Genomic DNA, 16,192 nt, shown 5'->3' on the forward strand with positions numbered 1-16,192 from the left:
AGTGGTATTTACTTCGCCATACCCGGTATGCGTAATCACGAAATTTGTTGACGTGAGAGCATGAGCACTGTACGGGCGCTCCTTGTGGATGGCGCCGGCTTCGAACAGAACCCCCAAAATGGGCTCCAAACCTGGCAAGAGGAAATGGAAGTTGCCCCCCCCCCCGCAACATAAAGTCAAAATGATGCATTTTGGTTTAATTCAGGAATGTTTCTCTACCATACTGACATGAAATGTACACTTTGACTCTTCTTTTTTTTTCTTTTTTTTTGTGGGGGGGGGGGGTTGAGATAAGGATGCTCCCCCCTCAAAGCCTGGATCCGCTTGTGCATTTTCTTCCATCTGTAGCCCTTTCCGTACTCTTAATTAGGTCGAATTTAAGTTTCATCAGGAAGGAAGTTAAGTGTATATTGTGAACGAATGAACACATAATGTTATATAAAACGTCAGGGTTTTTTTGCAAGCCCAAAGTGCATCGATTTCAAAGTATCCCCTTACTGCTCAATACACGGTTTAAGTACTTGAGGAAATTGACTGGTGGTATTTCATATTACTACATACTTTCGATTTCAAAACAAAACAGGGACTAGTTTACAATGGATCAACTGAATAAAAGTATGTGATTTATATAATTTTTAATCAATGAATGAATACCCTAATTATTTTTATTGTAATTAATTCAGGTATAATTCAGTAAAAACTTTCGTCCATGTATCACAAACTAATCGAATTTACTCATGTCATTTTCAGGGAGTCAATCAAATAAGAGCATGTGAATTTTGTTCTTTTTTATAAACCACTATTTGCCTTCTTAATGGAAGTATATGAATATGCTTTTTTATACGCAACTAGTTTATAAATAACCAAACTTAAATTAAATAACTTATGAAAATCTCCCTCACTGTCAATGTAAGAGGTAATAATAATATTAACAATAATATTTAGTTTTTATCTTTTGACTATTTCATTAGATCTTGACTTTAATTTGTATGTATTGTTTCTTTAGTTTACTATATGCTTATCCATGTGAATTAACTTTTTGTATAACTGTTTGTACCAAGACGATGTTCAGCTGTATAAGTCTAACACAATGTCTGTTCTGTACTGTGCTTATTTTTATGTAATGAGTAGATTAATTAATCAGTGAAAGTTATAGTTTACTGATTAGTAATACATAAAAGTTGGTTAGTATTCATCAATAATTATGACTCCACGGCTGAGTAAATGAGTATTAATGATTTCTTAAGGTCGTTGACAAATTAACGAAACGTGTGCACAAAATACTCAATTGGGTCGGATTGGCTTCTTTGGTTTAATGTTCAAAAATAAATTATATTATCATCGTAAAATATCAAAGTTACCAAAGTTTATTCATACAAGTAAGCGAATTGTAAGTATAACAAGGCTTATTGCAGGCATATAATGAATAAAAAAAATGAAAACAAAGTATACATAGAGTTTAAAGTTGTCTGAAAGGCATTATACATTGAGCCTTACATGCTGTCAAAATAAATATATAATTAAAATAGTGTGAAGATAAAATTTTGCAATACATAATAATCAACAGTGTTTCAATTATCAAAACAATCAATAATTAAATACTTCCATATTGATAAATGGACTGTGTCGGTTTTAAGATGACCATGTTTCATTCTATGCTCTCCTGTTTACATGGTAATTTTGTTTTTGACATTTTATAAGCCACAATCACTAGATCATGATACGAAAGTCAAGAAAAACTAAACACCATATACCAGGTGTGATTGTTCTATGGGTACAAATATCTTAACCATCAAGTCATTTTGCCGCTACTAATTTAGCGTCAAACTTTTAACCGGAAAATCAATATAATTGGTATTAAAAACGGTATTTCATTAGTGTCATTAAAACAACGTTTATGAAACTCGTAACGGAAAAGCCAGATCTCGCTTAATATAACTTCTCCTTATCATCATCGTTTTATAAATGTTTGTGGAGAATGGAAACTCCTGAAATATCCTTTGTTCGTATGTTGATAGTATGTATTTCAGCTTCGATGGTCGTTCTATCAAATTTTGCTCACAAACTAAAAAACAACAACATACTATTATGAAAACTAAAATAATCAACTACCATCTTCAATTCAACGTAGTAATCAAGGACGATATTGTATTTAAAAAGGATAAATGACATAGCTGAGAGTTTAAAGATTAATTATATATATCAAATTATCACATCTTATAAGGAAGACATAGTATAAGGATACAAATTGATGCGGGGTTTCGTGATAATGCCCGGAATTTAATTTTTACTTTTATTTCCCATGATACTGTTTATATTTACATGTATGCGTATGCTGATTCTAAAGCAAATTTAGCAATATAAAATTACACAAAAAGACTACAATTGTTACCGTTCCAGCATGAGCACAAATACTAGATGACGCAGTGTAGCGCATGCGCGATTCAGCTAAACGAGGAAGCAGGCAGTTGTGCGAAATGTCTCAAGGTGTGTACATTATACATAATAAACATACATGAAACGCGCGAAGTATTGGGTCGAATTTTTTTATTAAGGCGAAAATTAAGTCACGGGGCGAAAATGTGCCAAGTGGCGGCGCAAAAAGTCGAAAATGCGACAAGACGAACAAGCGCCAAGTAGAGGGCTAAAAGGCTGAAAATGTGATAAGACGTAAAAATTCGGCAAGTGGTGGTGCAAAAATTCGATACAGGATAATTTGGCATTTTCGACCCGACACTTTGTGCTTTTATCGCTCCGCGACTTGATACATTTTCTCATTTTCGGCCCGCAACAAGACAAATTTTCGCATTTTCGCCATTGCGCTACGAAAACTCAAAATACGAAAGTGTAGAAAGCAGCTTCCATTATCAAATGGGAGTCTATTGTGAAAAGTACATTGGAAACTACTGTTGTCTAACATTAACAAAGCCCATGCTTAAAGGCTCAAGGCCTAAGCATAGCTTACCCTGAACGAGAGACAAATAACGTACACACAACACAGATACACCACACATGTATTAACATATATTTATTTATAGATACTAGGGTCACCGACTTGAACTTGAACACTTACTTATATAATTAAATCATTTCAAAGGACCAGAAAGTTTAACAAAATTGATTTTCATTTCAGATATACTGCTCAAGCTGTCACCTCTTGAAGCAGAAGCTAGAGGCATCGACAGGTCGGCGGCGAAATTGTAAATGCTCACAGCTCATCGCTCTTAGTATGTTATAAACACTCAAATATAATGAAAATGCCATTGAAACTTCAAAACATTGGAAAACGGTCATGTATTAGTGAATTTCGGGTTTTGTTCCCTTGACCCATCTAAATATATACATGTGTATATAAGTATCACGCCTACGTGCATCATTAATAACGCAATGCCATTTGTCCAGGACTGGTCGTGCGGTAACCCATGTGCTTTCCCATATTGGGTCACTAATCTTTATATCATACCAAAAGCTGCGTCTTCTTTTCCGATTTCGATGAATAAATTAATCATCGATCAATGTAAACGGGTAGTTGGCGTGATATATACGATACGGGGCTAGAAGGTGACCTGATATGGAATTTTCGGGGCGCTTGAAACCATATATGGTTTCTTTAGCCCCGCATATCCCATATCGGGTCATCTATTTACCCCGTACGTATTACTAGATGTTCATGTTCATGTTTTTTAGAGACGACTGACCATGTCAATAATCCAAGTGGGCAGACCATTCATAAAAAGATACAAATCAAAGGGAGTCAATTATATTATTCAGAAAATAAAACATAAGATATCATTTGAATGTCTTTTCTGTTGTGCTTAATTTTCTTTTAGAAACTATTAAGGATTGAAATTATTTATAATAACGGTTTTATCCATTTATTTGTGCGATATTGCTCACAAAAACACTTTTTATGTCATAAGAGAACTATTTCTGCGGGTTTAGGGGCAAATGAAGTCTCAAAGACAAACCATACTGGCAATTTAGACAACACTAGGGAATTCACCAGACACGCCCTTAATGATGATAGCACCCCAGAAAAGCCCCCAAGAATGCCACCAACGGCAACCAACGCCAGTATACATCCGTCATTATCACAACGAAAGGCCGGTGTAGCATCTACAAGAGAGGCTCCGATACCGACCGCGAACAAAATACCTGCAAGGCAATGGACGGAGAGTGAATCTGATAGCGATGATGACAGCAAAGGTCGCCGTCACAGTGTCGTTCTGATGAAGCCTCGATTTAAGTTCGGAAACTCCTCTAGTACGCACTGGAACAAACGTTATAATAAGTCATCCGATTCCAAATTGCACGATTCGGAGGAAGGCTATTCACTCTCTGATTATTTCGAAGATGATTTATTTGCAGAAGACAAAGACATTGATAAATTCGATAAGATACCACCTTATAATGAGATCCCATATGCCTTAATATGTTGTGGTGTATATGATGAAAGAAGCATTCGAATAGCTCTAAGGAAGCAGGTACAGAAAAAGCTGTTACAAGATTTTCAAAAAGAATCTAAAATTCCTTCCAGAGTTAACAAAAATGGACAAATACAAAAAGTTCATCAAAAACATAAAGACACAGAAAAGGAATTGAATGAATTGATGAATGGCTTAAAGGATATTGCCGAAGAAAATTCGAGTAAGAACAATGAGAAGCCAGAAAATGCATTGTTTGAGACTAGGCAACACCAGGAAGCTGAAACTCAAAATAAACAATACCTCTCTCAACCATTGCAATCTACTTTTGAGAAAAATGAGAGTTCAAATTCTGACAACGAAAACCCGCCCTTTACAACGTCTTTATCAGTCTGTTCTAAATCTCGGAAAACATCAGTTACACGAAACGGTAAGACGAGTACTGCATATGAACATACAGACGACACTTTAAAGAATTATTTGAGTAAAAATGAAACAATGCCAGACTTACAAAGACCTCCGTCAACGTCTGCAGACGAAAGAAATATGAAAGCAAATTGTGGCAGTTGTAGGCATGAATCGGCACTAGAGAAAAGTATGCGGGAAAAGCGCCTTCAAAATTCTCAGCTAGATCGAAAGTCTACTCGCGCGGGTATTCGGAATAGCCAAAAACAAGATGATAGAGATCTCGCTTCGAACGCAAAATCTGTGTTAAAACCAATTAAATTTAAAGCTTTTAAGCATAACTCATCGGTCCAAGTTCTTAACCAAGAACAGAAAGATAAAGAAGCAATTCATGATGAGCATGACAACAAAACGCACATAATGCCCCGTGAAATGAGACAAGAGAACGTGTCAAAGGTCCGTGATAATTCAACTCAAACGGTAAAGGCGGACGGAAAAACAAGAGAAATATTAGAAACACAACAGAACTCATCATCAAATGAAAGTGATTCTGATGATGACAGTGTCATTCCTACTGCTATGCGAGCACTGTATACATCTGGACAAAAAGAGAAAGCATCTAAAATTAAACGTAATTTAACAGAGGCATTGTTACGCACCATTTTTAGCAAAGCAACTGATAAAATCAAACCAGCTTTGGGAGGAAGCGAGAAGAAGAACAAAAACATAATTTCTGCTATATCGGGCTCTGATACTGGTAGTTTGAAAGACAAAGTAAGCATACCATGTATGAGTGATAAGGAAAAGCAGACGTTTATTGACACCATTGAATCTACACTTGAGACAAAAGCCGAAACTCTTCATTCTGCTTTTGAACATTTGAGGAAGAAACAATCCAGACTTCCAAAATGCCCAGGTAATATTTTGGTCAAGATATGATCATTTACAATAACGCGCGTGAATTGTATACAATGCAATTTCAATCCTTACTGTGACTCGTGTTAAGTGTGGACTTTTAAGCTTAAATCTATTTTCAATATTCACGATAACGAAGTAAAAAAGAATTATAATCGAACAACGAACAATCAAAGAATAATCCATCAATTTATTTAAAAGAAGGACAAACAACAAAGATATTTTTCAGCATGTGGGAGTACAGATTGTGAAGAAAAAAGCGGAGGAGCAGTTCAAGAGCTGGCAGTTGCAGCAAGAAAAGAAGGATATGAAGTCCATGATGTCAGCCCTGATGGAAACTGCATGTTCACGGCCCTTGTTGACCAACTAAAGGTTCATAGATGTTGTTTTGAAATCATATAATTGTGTTTTTATATATATAATGTTGTGTCATTTAACTGAACATTGGTAAGAGTTTAGTTACACTAATTCATTTTAGCTCGATTGTGAAGACTACTGAATGCTGGCATAACTCATAAATGGGGATCGAGCCCAAAACCTCTTAAGACAGAGGCGAAGACCTATACCCCAACCTAAACCCCGCGAATTTTGGAAGATTTAATTGATGTTAAACATATCACTGTAAATACATTTGATTCAGAGTAGAAAGTCTTGCTTTGAGCGTTAGTATATACTGTATAATATTTTATTGAAAACCGTCTTTGGTTGTTTTGCTGTATGAGGGGTGATACTGGCACTTACAATCAATTATTACAATTATATAAAGTTTATTGTTGTATAAGATATGTAAATGGTTATATGTAAGTGTAATATATTAGGAGAGTGTCAATGTCCAAAAATATTTGAAACACAATCGATACGTTTTAGTTCTTTAACATGTAGCGGAATTAAAGAACGGCGAATATAAAAATATATCAGATCTGAAATAATACCATGAATAATATTGTTTGAAAATTACTTCATTCTGGAATTTGCCACTTGTATCACAATCACATTTCAGACTGTGATAATTAGGGCAAACATTATTGAAAAATTGACGTTATTTTGGCAAATTTATTGCACAATTTCATTTTCTGCTAGTATTGCATATTGTATGTTCCAGTGTTGATAATTGCATAATTACGTATTTCAGATGTATGGCGACATTCGGTTTGATGCCAGATCATTGCGAAAAACAGCCGTCAATTGGCTGAAGGAACACCCACGTCTAAACGACAGGGAAAATACACACTTCCAGTCGTTTATAGACGAAGACTGGGATGCTTATTTGCAACGAATGGTTAGTTTATATAACCATATTACAGAGCCTAGAGAAGACAAATTGGTTATTTATCATAAGAATTATTCACTTATGGTTAATGTAAAAAAACGCATTGGTCCATGTGAGTAGTGAGGCAAATTATTTGGGTATTTTTTTAAACTAGAATATTAGTAAAATTCAGCAATGGTTTTACATGTAACGGTTAATAAGGCCACAATGTTTTATGTTTTAGATATTGGATGGGCAATGGGGTGACCATCTGCAGCTAAGAGCTGTGTCAAATGTTGTGGGAAGTACAATAAAAGTGTTGAGTATTCGAAACAGGGATGTTGTTTGGATGAGTATAGAGTCATATAAAGATAATCATTCCAGTAACCGCGTGCTTACCGTCGGCAGCGTCGGCGAACATCACTATTCAAGTCTCTGGCCATCAGGTGCAGTAAAACTTTACCATTTCATGTCTCTTCTTGATAATCCGGGCTTTATGTAAATTACATTGTGTTCATGCTGCCAATAGCTACTAAATACGATAACGACACAAACAACAGTGAACAAGAGACACAAACATTCGAACACCACAATCAGACGTACAACCATCACACACAGACCATACACGTATATAAAAAATGATGGAAATACCGCCTTGATATCATCAGTACAACAAGAGTTCACTGGAACACGAGTTCATTAGTTCATCTAACACACTTTAATTTATACATATTTACAAAATTAAAACTATAATCCTCATTGGATCACCACCAACTCGGTAACAATGAAGAATAAAATAAAACTTACATATAAACTGATCAATTAATTTCAAGTTCTCAATGCCATGCTCATTGCAGAAAGAAAACTTGAATCATGGAAGTTGGATAAGCCATTGCCTATGGAAGCACAACTCCCTGAGAGGCTGGAAACTGATCAAGGTACATTTGAGTAAAAAAGGACAAACAGGCATGAAAGGTTGTCCTTTTTCCACATAAAAATATTGTCAGAGTGATGATGTCGTTGGTGGCGACGGTTCAAAAACTGAAAAAGGACTCAAAAAAAGAGAAGAAAATAAACGTCTTATTTTGTCTAGTTTACAACGTTATGATAATATGACCATACGAGACACTATCTTAGGATACTATTCCAAGTTTGAGCAACAAAATTAAATTATTTTGTGGAAAACGTTCTTATGACAAATATCAACTTTACCGCGGAATAGGGAAGTTAATTTCAAAATATTTTTAATTACCATCGTCCTCTTCCATTGAAAGGTTTTAAACGGAGTTGTAATGGTCATCCTATTACCAATCTATTACAGACACAGGCGAGGTGGCCATGTTTGCCAGTGGTTATGTTGACCCAGTAAGCCGTGTGCCGTCATGCCATTTGTCATTCCTTCTGAATGCTGTAGCCCCACGACGCACAGTGTTGGATGTATCTGCCATAATATCGTCGCACATCTTAGAGAGAACCAATGGCTTTATTGAAAGAGTAAGTGTTATTTGATATTTTACTTTATTTTTTTCCCTGTAGACATAAAATAGCTTTCTTTTGGTTGTATATGCATTTTTTTCGTTTCAACCTGTTAAAAGCTGTAAAGGGACATTGACGAATTCGTCAGCTTTGACGTGTTCATTATTGTTTTCATTCAGGAATTTAAAAAAAATAAATAGCGGATATTTTTTTATTTCAGTGTAAGATCGTATTTTGTTTTACGAGTGTCATAGAAAAAGATATTTTCACAAGTGACGAATCGAAGCCACGAGTGAAAATATATTTTTTCTATGATCACGAGTTTTATAAGTATTTCAATTTATTTTCTTAATTATCCCCTTTTTTAAAAAGGGTGTTTTGTATGCCCCTACCCGTGGGACGTCACTCATGCAAATTCTATATATAAAATAGCTGATGACGTAGCTATCAATTTTCTATTTCCTGTTTGTTGTGAAAAGTTCTCTGAAATTCTTTTTTATTGTTAATTATTCGCTCATGTTTTAGTGCAAATATTTTATGAAACGAAATCAATGAAATTTCATCAGTGCATCTATGTTCCTAAAAAATAACGAAAACACTCTTATTTTAAGCGGAGCATGAATACAAAATTACTACGCCATTATTTATTGAATGAAAATTTGAAAGGTCGAATGTGTTAGCAAAATAATTGCGGATAATTATTGGATAAAAACATTTTTCTTAGTTTTAGAGTGTGTTTCATGATACATTGATATTCAGTCGTCTTACTGTCAGAGACCATTCTGTTTTGATTGAAGACATGTCGATTTCCAGGTAATGATGAGGACCACGCTAGTTTGTTGACAAATTTTGATGCCTGGGTGGGGTAAAAAATATAAATCTGTACATCGTTGTGTGAATTTTCTGGGAAGTTCGTATTACGTATTTCAACGACAAACACTTCAAAATACATTTGAACGATTATATATTATTCTATTTATGTTCGAACAGTTGTTTTCGTCTGTCATTTGTTTGGTATGAAAGCAAATGTTCGAACATTCAGTTTTAAGATCAAGAAAACGTTTGAAAAAAAGGGATAACAATTTTTAAAATAAACGGTAAGTTGTTAATTTCCAAGTATATCTTTATTCAAACTTATGTAACATTTCTTTAAATTTTAAATATTTTATTTGCCAACATTTTCTGGTTCAAAGGGAAGTGTTCTGTTTTGATCAAGGGGAAGTAACTACAATGAATTTTAAAAGTAGTTCTGAAAGTTGATATTTTCACTCCTTATTTTGCAGTGAAGATATCAAATTAATATTTTTACTGTTGTTATTTCACTGATAAAACTCCATATTTCATCGGAAAGTATGAAAGAAATAGTTGGTACAATAAAGCATCAACAACACTTCTTATAACCTAACTAGCTGATAATGAATCTTCTCGGCAAAAATTGTTGCCTTCTTTTTAACTATGTTCATTTCACCTATTGTAAAAGCAAACAAAAATTCATATGATGACAATTCAATGTCATATTATGTCAATTTCTTTTATGTTACATAACATGTATATTAGGAGATGTCTCGAGTGGCGACGTCGATTTCAGCGTTACTATGACAACTGCTTATTATATTTTACATAGAACCCATCTGAGGATATGTTTCGAGTGGCGCAGTCAAATTCAGCGTAAATTATGACAATTGTTTATATGTTAAATAAAACCGCATTTGGGATATGGCCCGAGTGACGACGTTGATAAGGTCACGGACAACAGACCCCAAGTACCGACTTTGAATCATGCGTTCTACGTAATCATTTTAGGTTATACCCGTGGCATTGAGATTGACGGACGAGCATATAATGTTCCCCAGTGTTGCTCGATTCAGGGTTAATGTCGCTGTTTCTCCTTGTCAATTATAAATTACCTGATAGTGCTATAAACTTAAAGTATATACATACCTCGTTGTATAATAATGGTGTAATGGTGTTCTTATTCTACACAGGATTTTAAGTAAGAATTATTCAGGGTGAAACACGATTTATTTGTCAAATGACGGGATATCAAAGCAACACATGATAATGTGTACAATTAAATTATAGAGGTTTTTCGCACAAGCTAAACAAAGCTATACTTGCCTGCTAACGATACACGAACATTTGCAAAAATGAGAACGTCATCCGGTGTACTAATTTTTGCTGTCGACGACAACTTTATAGAACAATTTTAGTTCTAATTTCTTTTAAATATTTTTCATTTCATTTGGAAATATTTAAAATTGATATCAACAGAAATGGTCACAGTGACCTTTGACGGGAAAAGAATGTCAAAGCTTGTTCGATAAGATAGCTTAACAATGCCTGGACATATGGTCACCAAACTTGACAATGAGGCTGGGCCTGACAAGTAGATGAAGCCTATTGATTTCAGGGGTATTCGGTCAAAGGTCAAGTCCACAGTGACTATGAATTCTAAAATGTTGTCAGAGTGATAACTCAACAATGCTTACACCCATGGTCCTCAAACTTAACTTAGAGATTGTTCATGACCAATAGATGACCCCTTTTGATATTCGGGGTCATCGGGTCAATAGTCAAGGTAACAGTGACCTTGAACGCAAACTCGACTTTTCTTGGACCCTAAATCATCAAACTTGAAATGAAGGTTGTGCCTGAGCAGTAGATGACCCCTTAGAATTTTATGAGTCATCAGTAAAAGGTCAAGGTCACCGTGACCATTGATGCAAAAAGGTTGCCCAAGCTTCTTCGAGTGATAACTCAACAATGCTTGGACCTCTGGTCACAATTATTACATGGAGGCTGCGCCTTACAAGTAAATGGTCCCTATTTATTTTAAGGTCATTTGTTCAAATGTCAAGGTCACAGAGACCTTGAATGCGATAAGGTTGTCCGAGTAACAACACTACAGTGTCTGCATCCATAGCCCTCAAACTTGACTTGAAGGTTGGACCTTACCAGTAGATGATTCATATTGATTTAGTGTCATCGGGTCAACGTTTAAGGTCACAGTGACATTGAACGCAAAAAGTGTGTATGATTACGCGACAATGCCTGCATCCATGACCCTCAAACTTGACATTTAAGTTGGGTAGACAAGTAGATAACACCTATCATAGAATCAAAGGTCAAGGTCACAACTCACATAGGTCATTAAGTATGTCATATTTACTTATTCCCTGCTGCTGAGAGGAAACATGTTTATCTACAAATATCAGTGATCATCTGTACATGATTAAAAACTGTACCTACTATTCTCACACTTTGAATGGTAATAATCTTAAAACTGCCTCAAAGGCATCACATGTCAATGACAAATCAGCTGTCATTTCGGTCCATGCATGGTTCATTCAATTGTCCAAATAATCATGACAGCACGGCGCTCAGGGGAGGGGGCATAATGACAAACATCTGTTGTTAATTTAAATGTTTGTACATTTTTAGCTTAAAATACCGAAGGAGATTGTTCCAGTACCAGTTGGTAGTCTTACAGAAGGCACATTTCATCCACCACTTTGCTGGCTTGAAAGAAATGATGAGGATATGCAGCCTTGGCTTAATTCTTGCATTTTATTAAAACTGCACCTATCGAAAGATGTTTTTGTAGAGGAAGCATCGGGTTGTCATTTCGGATATACAAAAATTATGAACACCAGACAATCGTTTTATGGAAATGAGCGAGCCTTCCTGAATAGTGCAGCTTTTCGAAATATTTCTTCAAATTTTCCGATTCCGTTCACGTTCACAAAACCCAATCAGGGATCAGTTCCAATGCTCTCAGTATATTGCGTCCCAATTTCGAAATGGCCAGATCAAGCTAGAGAGTGGCTGATCAGAAAGCGATACCAAAACTGGCCCCCGCAACACATAAGATCTGAAATTGAATCAAAGGGCTGCGTCCTGTCAGCGTCGTGCCACCCTGCAAGTGTCCTTCCACATATTGAATGGAAGTACTTATTTGCAGAAGCAGAGACGATCTTGTTCAAGGAAGCACTTTCTGAACATCATATGTATTGTTACCTGATATTTCGATACTTTTGTTTGCAAAATTTAAATGAAGTGAAACTATTCAACATAGACATTCCAAACAGCATATTTTTCTTCAGTTGTGAAAGAATTCCTTGTGAAGTGTGGGAAACGTCTGTTGATGGATGCCTTATGTTAATGATGACCGAGCTTCAAAGTGGAATAAGAAAACGGGGAATTCCACATTACTTTATAGCAAAGAACAATATGATAGATCATTTCAGTGAGGAGGACATACATCTAGTCGAAGAGAGATTGTGTCAGTTTCTTTCACAGCCATTATTACATATTCGAAACTTAAATGAGAGTTTGAATGAACTCAGAAATTGTGCTTTCGTTTTTGAAAGGGTTAGCGACGATTTGAAACATTTTTCAAACGTGAAAACGTCAACACTGCAGGTGTTTATACCATGCCAGATTGAAATAGCCCAAAACTTCATTAGACACTTTTATTACGAGAGAGGTCTTGAGAAACTGAATGAAGCTTTCCTAGAGCGCTTGGCAGTAAGTACTTGTGATGACAGCATGTCATTCCAAGTGTTTCTACAAGCTGCATTTAGCGGACTCAACTTTGCTGCAACAGTTTGGTTTGCCTTATTCGCAGACAAAATGCTTCACGGTCAACTTTCCAAACCTTTGATGAGGGAAGTTTGCTCCGATCTAGACCTACTGCGAATAGATGAAGTACTCCCCAAGGACGTAGCAGGCGCTTACGCTGAGTCAGAGGTGCCGGTTTCCTTTACTTTATCGTTGGATTCATTTTGTCACGACTACGCAGCCTTCCTTGCGTTTGTCGGGAAAAAATCAGAAGCTCTTCCTGTTCTCGAGTTTTGCGCAATGAAGCACAGGCACTATCAAAGCCACCTGAAGGAAATGACTGAGATTGGAATAGTCGTTGAAAGTCGTGCATTTCAGGACGAGAACATGTTCTGTGTGTATGCAGCGATTTTTGCACTTTACAACAAGGAAAAAGAGAATGAGAAATTCTGCGAATATTCGGACGAAGCAAGTGAACTTGTAAAACGGATGAAAAGGGGCTACGCATTGCCGTGGCTCAAAATGGTATTTGTCGAGCTTTATGGCAAGGCTGGATTGAAAAGACTAGCGGACCAACCTAAGAAGTCCATTAGTGCTTCTAATGAAGAAATGCCTAGGACATTTTTATATTGGCCTGTCCGCTATTTGATGTCGTAGTATGTTATGTGGATTCGATAATAACATGACATACCAAACGGCTACCAGTCTGAAATCCAATATACACCGTAAATTTAACATTAAAATTGTCATTTGGTATATACATGTTGGAATTATTGATTCCAGGTTAGAGTAAAAGTAAATTGAAATATTAAATTACAGTTGATTAAACACTGTTTAAGATTCATTAAAAAGAAGTTAAGACTAAAATCCAGCAAATCAAATACACTTAAAACTCATTTAAAATTGAATTAAATTGAATTTTAATAAATGAAAGATGATAAAGATTATAAAAAGAACTAAATTGATGTTAAATTAAAGTCTTAATTTAAAATCTATTGTAAACATTATCTGCAAAGAGACCACAATTACTGAAAATAAATTAATTAGCTTAGTCATTCACAATCTACTACACTATTATTGTTCTTCCAATTTCTTAGCATCCTTGTTACAGTAATGAAATAGAAATTCTGTTTTAGAGATCTATATAACTATGTATGTTTAATGAGATCTCTCCCGTGCCAGAATATAACATCTAATTCAATTCCCCTATCTTTTTATAAATAATTTCATAAATACATTCATGACATTGATGCAACAACGTCAGTCAACGCATGGTGCAACCTTGGTGCCATTTTTTTTATTAATTTGTTCGATTTGATTTTTAGCTTAACTTTATTCTTTATTTTATTTTTATTTTATTTAATATTAATTGTATTTGTCTTTTACTTTTTATTTGACCTGGTATATTATTGTCACAATGTCTGCCTTTATACTTTTATTCTATATGTTCAGTTTTTATCTTATTGCATTTGAATTGCTTGTGTCGCATTCTCGCCGGGCAATCGTTGGAGCAACAATATGTGTTATGCGTTAAAAAGCGTTCGAAACTTGTCTTCGTTGTAATGCATATGAGTAGAAAATGTATGTAAACAGTCAGTTGTGTGTGAAATATTTTCCTGTCTTTTGTTGAATGTAAAAAATCTAAATAAAAAAAAAATCTGATCGTTTAGAACTTGCATGACTTTTGAGAGCATAATGTTGACAACGTAAAATCTGCGTTTTTTATGAAAAGTATAATTATCTCTTCGTAGGTTTTACTAATCCTTCACATGGTTGTATCTCTATATTGCCAAAAGGTTGCCCATTAAAAAAATGCTATACTTGGTGCACTAGACTCGATTTTGAGAACGTTGTGTTTATGCTCGTTCATTTGTCATCCTCTTAAAAAAAATATTTATAAAACAATTGACGCATTTCTGTTATATTATATGTATGCACTCGGCTTGAAACAAAATTTACAAAAACCACATGCACGAAATTCCATATAAACGTGTAATTATTTCAGAGCAAATCGTTAATAGGAAAAAAATGTTGCAGCTCCAATGGTTGCCGGCCTTGACATTGTTCTGTTTTCCGGAGTGTGATATGTACGGAAACTATATTATTTACTGATGAATATGCATTTTGTAAGGTCTTTTATATGCCTGTTGTACACTAAATGATAGAAAGGTTGCAGACCGCTAATTAGTTTAGTATAAAGGGTACTTGTACGTGCGGGCCACTTTTTGCTAGCTATGTCATACAGATATGCGTACAATATACATGTTTAAAACGGCACTTACAAAAGCACGTAGGAAAGGATTATGCGAGAAACAAAACGCCTACATGTAGAACATGAACGAACATTTTCATCAAACGACTCTCAACCTTAAACATATTTGATTTGTACATTTATATGCATTCTTTTTTTTCTCTTTTATTTTCACATAGAGTAGCAATAACACATTATCTTCATCTTTATATAATATAACCTTCTATGCATTTTCTATCAGTATGGTTAATCACACACACACGCACGCACACACACACGCAGACACACACACACAAACACGCACACACACGACAGTGATGTCCCCTACACTTAGATATTCATACAAGAAAAACTACAATAGAGATTTAATATTTGTTAAATAATTAAACAAATACATACATTACAAAAAAAAATGAATCGTTATGGCTATCTGTGTCCTTTACTGATTATGTTAGTTTCATTATTTCCCACTTTTTATTGTGGGCTTCGTACTTATCGTTTTTTAAAGAAATTTGCTCTTCTATTTTAATTCTTAATTTAAGATACATCATATATGCATTATAGGATAGATGTCTATTATTAGACTTGGTTGAGTTTATATAAAATTTCATTAAAACAATAAGGAAGTTGCAAATATTATATTTATATGCATTTTGGTTCACCAGAGTGATGATGCTACGTTAGATTTATCACGATCGAACCTCTGATGAATGAGAATGGATAACGTGTAGTAAATCTTACCAGTACACGTTTACGTCTATGATATTTACCGGTTTTTGTTTGTTGATTTTCAGCCAAGTGTTTTATACAAAGAATAATGTTCTTATTATTCAAAGTAGCCAATTTATTTGGTTTTAACAAATGTATTCAGTTAAAACGAGATTCATAAGTGAGTGCATATGTACATCACAA

The 16,192-nt window shown here is 35.0% G+C and overlaps 1 protein-coding gene across 1 annotated transcript; it reads left to right on the forward strand.

Annotated features, from left to right (window-relative positions):
- The first annotated feature begins 4,049 nt into the window (after positions 1-4,049).
- LOC128235555 (uncharacterized) lies at positions 4,050-13,686 on the forward strand. The gene is made up of 7 exons (XM_052950369.1): positions 4,050-5,745; positions 5,974-6,116; positions 6,877-7,023; positions 7,238-7,439; positions 7,851-7,931; positions 8,315-8,487; positions 11,911-13,686. The coding sequence occupies exons 1-7, from the start codon at positions 4,050-4,052 to the stop codon at positions 13,684-13,686; spliced, it is 4,218 nt and encodes a 1,405-aa protein (XP_052806329.1).
- Positions 13,687-16,192: the final 2,506 nt, after the last annotated feature.

The sequence above is a fragment of the Mya arenaria genome, chromosome 5 (assembly GCF_026914265.1).
Source record: "Mya arenaria isolate MELC-2E11 chromosome 5, ASM2691426v1".
Classification (NCBI taxonomy): Eukaryota; Metazoa; Mollusca; class Bivalvia; order Myida; family Myidae; genus Mya; species Mya arenaria.